General features: G+C 39.6%; 1 protein-coding gene across 1 annotated transcript; it reads left to right on the top strand.

The window, feature by feature from the left end:
* The first annotated feature begins 1,339 nt into the window (after positions 1 to 1,339).
* On the top strand, positions 1,340 to 4,118 carry LOC119408627 (uncharacterized protein C4orf45). The gene is made up of 3 exons (XM_037675471.1): positions 1,340 to 1,400; positions 2,091 to 2,320; positions 4,056 to 4,118. The coding sequence occupies exons 1-3, from the start codon at positions 1,340 to 1,342 to the stop codon at positions 4,116 to 4,118; spliced, it is 354 nt and encodes a 117-aa protein (XP_037531399.1).
* Positions 4,119 to 4,530: the final 412 nt, after the last annotated feature.

The raw sequence follows: 4,530 nt of genomic DNA, 5'->3' as shown, positions 1-4,530 counted from the left end.
AAAAAGTAAGCTAGCGGCTAAAGCTAACCCGTCAGCACCAGCGCGGCGTCCATTTCAGAAGAGCCTCCCTCTCAGGACCAGTTACAAAACGCATTTTATTAACATCCTAACGGAGCTAACAGTGAGAATCGGCCCGCCGCCGTTGCTGTGTTCTGTTGTCTGCCACCACCATGGCGACTGACACCGACATCAAGCCGGAAGAGACAACAGCAGCACTTCCTGCGCAGCTTTTCAAAATAAGACACAGGTCCGTTAATAGAAAAAGATTATTTTAGTTAACGTGGAAAAAAAAGACAATTTTCCCTAAAATTTTACTCCAAATTATCATCAGGAATGAATTAATACTTTACTATAAATTCGAATGATGTATTTGGCTAACGTACACAGTTACATAAGATACAAATCGCATTAAATAAATGAATAAATAAATCTCCGTTGGTCTCAAACACACTATGACAGTTTTATCAACTTGTTTTTGGTTTGCAAACACGTAGTCGTGTACGGGTTTGTGTTAACTTTCCGTTGTGGCCCAAATCCGTTTGGTTTGACGTTTTCTTTTGAAGGTGAGACAGTTTGTATTCCTGTGTTTCAGTTGCTTTTTATTTTTGACTTGACAAAGATGTGGTCACAGGAGGAGGCTCCCTGTGGAGGAGTCCATTTCACAAAGACCAGAGGCAGGGATGGAAAGTGGCAAAAATGATGCTCTACCTCCACCAAGTGACTCAGTACAGACTTACTATACAAACATTATATATTTATATATTTAGATCTTATTAATGTTTTTATTTTACATTTTATACTTTTGTTGGATGTAACTGGGACCCTGTGTCTCTGATATATATATATATATATATATATATATATACCCCTTCAGCTATCACAGAGTTGCCAGCTAAGGCACCCGGGGAAGCAGATTGTGGGGGTCAAGGGGCTTGAGTAAGGCCCCAGAGTGGGACCAATGAGGGTGGAGGCAGTGTTGTTGTCCGCCCAAGGAGGTGAATGGGTGACCTTCTGATCACAGGCCACCTTCTCTAAAGTCTGCATCTCCTTTCCCCCTATACATTTATATAATCATCTTTAAAACAGCTTGTTTGACTAATCTATCTATCTATTGTCTGTCCATCTATCCATCCATCCATGCGTCCATCCATCCGTCCGAACAGCAGAAGTATTCTCTGTTTATTGACTGTAACTCTAGCAGTGACACCATGACAACAGGCTGGTTGTAATCCAAGCTGTCCTGACCCCACGGACACTGCAGCTGATGTTACACCACCGGGGCCCATCATTTAGCTGTGTCTAACCTGAAACAATCCAGGTATAATAACTTTTTAAAATAATGGAAAACAGTGTCCCACCTCCAGAGAATCAGCAGTGTGGACAGAGGATGATTTTTACAGGTAGGTACAGCTACTGGAGTCTTCTTTAGCTGTGTGTGTTTCTAATTGGTGCCTGAATATACAAACTTTTATTCTGTTTGCGTTGCACTGAGTCAAAGTTCAAGATGTCCATATTTGTTTTACTGGCTGTCTCTTGTTCTACATATACTACACGTTTTTCAACTGGCATGTTTTACTTGTCCTTAAAAAGCGATATGCAAATCTAATAATACCGACTGCATGATATCACTGTTATACTTTTAACTGTGCTTAAAGTATCTAATGCGTGATTGAAGAATATTTCACAAAGAAACAACTGGAAAACTTGGCTGTTTGGTGCAATTTAAATACATTTAAAGCTGCAATATTTGTACCTTAGAGATAAATTTTCATCCAGTATTTTGGGAATTAAAATAGATGTTTGTGACACAAAAACCGAACAGCTTTAGAATTTCATTAAGCCACCTGAGGAACTGAGCTCTGCTGTAGCACGTGTTGTTTTATTTGTTTATTGTGTTTATAAGTATCTTGCTTCCTGTGAATCACTTCTAAACATTAAAAGTATATATCAGCTGAATTAAAATAAGGCATCAATACAAATCAATTTACACCAACCAATCTTTTTGTTTTTATTAAATGCAAACTCTCACATGTAATTTAACGCTTGGGATTTTTCTCAACTGTATGTTCTCACATCTCCTGACTCTATAGGTCCAGATGGAATAGGAGACTACAGGCCCAGATCAAATTATTTCCCCCTGTATGTTGGCGTGGGTGCCACTTCTCCGGGGGCCACAACCGATCTCAGTTATTTGTGGCGCGCTGCACCACACAGCCACCCCCCCATGCCCAGGCGGAGATACGTGGGTGAGGTGGGCTGGGGGTGGCAGCACAACCAGCTGTTGAACTATGATGTGCTGCTCAGCAATACGCAAATTAAGGTAACGTTAGATGAAAAGCTCGACCTTGAGCAGCAGCTGCTTTGCTGAGGCATCAGCTGCAACACAGTGACTAAAACAAACAGACAACAGCTGATGCAGCATGAGGTCATTTTGTCAATGATCAACCAAACAGGGCTGACACCTGAATTAGTCATTTAGGCCAGATCACGTTTATTTAGGTATTGGGTTCTGATTTATTATGCACTACTATTTGGCATAGAACTTATATTGTTGTAATAAATATAGGTATGCAGTAAAAGTTGCTAGGTTGAAAACAACCCTCTTTGTACCTCTGAACTGGGTCAAATTTAGACCAAGCCACTGCAGAGTGTTTTACCTTAAAATAGGTTGGGTTATCTGTTTGACCTCAAAAGACTACTTTCTTCAGTTAGAGCTACTAATAGTGTGCCACTAAACACACTAACGGTGTGCCACAAAGCTCCGTTTTAGAGCCCATTTTGTTTTACAATGTATATAAGTAATGTAGGTCCAAACATTCCTGACACCTCCTTGCATCTCTATGCTGATGACACAGTTGTTTACTGTCGAGCTAACACAGTTGCCAAGGTTTTCCAGCTTCTACAGTCTGGATTTGACACCATCCAGTCAGATTTGTTTCATCTCAAGCTGGTGCTAAACGCTGATAAAACCAAAGGGATGTTGTTATCAACCAGATGGTGCCAGCAGTTCTCCATCCATGCTTGGTGTTCCTATTGAGTCTGTAGTTTCTTACAAATGCTTGGGAATCTTGGTCGATGCACAACATCTCTCTTTTAAACCCCTTGTTGAAAATTTGGAACAGAAACTGAAATTAAAACTGGGTTTCTTTTTCAGAAATAGATATTGTTTAACTCTCAACACCAGGAAACACCTTGTAGCGGTTACTTTCCTACCAGCCATTGACTATGGTGACATTATTTACATGAATGCTCCTGCCAGCTGCTTGCAGATGTTGGATGCTGTTTGTCATGGTGCACTAAGATTCATAACTGGTTGTAACTATGGTACCCACCACTGCACCCTGTACTCATTTGTCAGCTAGTCATCATTATCTTCACGTAGGCTCTCACACTGGTCCATTTAATCTATAAATCACTTCTTGGTCTGCTACCTTCTTATATCTTCTCCCACTTGTCACGTTGTCAGTGCAGTTACAGCGTGCGCTCTCAGGACATCATTACCTGCAGCGTCCCCTCAGTGCAGACTGAACTCAACCAAAAGGCCTTTTCGTACTCTGCTCCTGGAACCTGGAACACCTTACTCAAAGATCTGAAGCTATTGATTTAGATTTCTTTAAGGGATTTGAAACATTTGATAAGGTCAATCAAAACATAGAGCAAAGATGTTCTTGGTTTTTTTTGTATTTTATCTTGTTTTATGTGGCATCTTGATTTTGTTTTATGACACTACTTTTATTTTAATTGCATTTTAATGTTGTTTCGTGTTGTCTGTACTTTATATGTCGCCTGTCAAAAGCAGGTCTCTCTTATAAATGAGTCCTCGTGAGTCACTGAGACAAACCTGTATAAATAAAGGTTGAATGAATGAAAACATAAGAAGACAGTTAAAAATCAAAAATAAAACAAGTTTTGGCTTATTAGAAAATTATGACTAACCAAACCTGTGACCCAACAGCAGCTGAGTTATCGAAATAAGTTATTACTATAGTTTCAGTGTGTAATAATTTGTGTTTATATAAATCTTTAATTTTTTTTGTTTGTTTGTTTCCTGACAGAAAACAGAGATACGGGTGGCACTGGAAGACAAAGTCACTCAGAAGTTTCAGAATCCACAGTAAGATGGTGATCAGAACCTGCTGTGTGAACATATGTTTTGGTTTGAATCGAGTTCTCCTCCCTGTGTGTGTTTCGTGTCAAACGAATAAATGAAAGCATCTCAAGTTTTGACAGCTTGTATTGTAAGCGTCTTCATCCATAATGCATCACTTCCACTTTGGCAAGAACACCGAACCTGGAGCTGAGGAGGAGAAATCTGCCAGGATGACCCGCAGACAACCGATATCAACCGGATCCGAGCAAACACTGTCCAAGAGTCACGTTTACACAATCAATAACTATAAAATCAATTTGATGCAATTTGCCTATCTATCTATCTATCTATCTATCTATCTATCTATCTATCTATCTATCTATCTATCTATCTATCTATCTATCTATCTATCTATCTATCTATCTATCTATCTATCTATC

This window comes from Nematolebias whitei, chromosome 4 (assembly GCF_014905685.2).
Source record: "Nematolebias whitei isolate Nwh7 chromosome 4, NemWhi1, whole genome shotgun sequence".
NCBI classification, from domain to species: Eukaryota; Metazoa; Chordata; class Actinopteri; order Cyprinodontiformes; family Rivulidae; genus Nematolebias; species Nematolebias whitei.
Note: the sequence above shows the minus strand (reverse complement) of the source record. Positions and strands in the feature narration are given on the sequence as shown.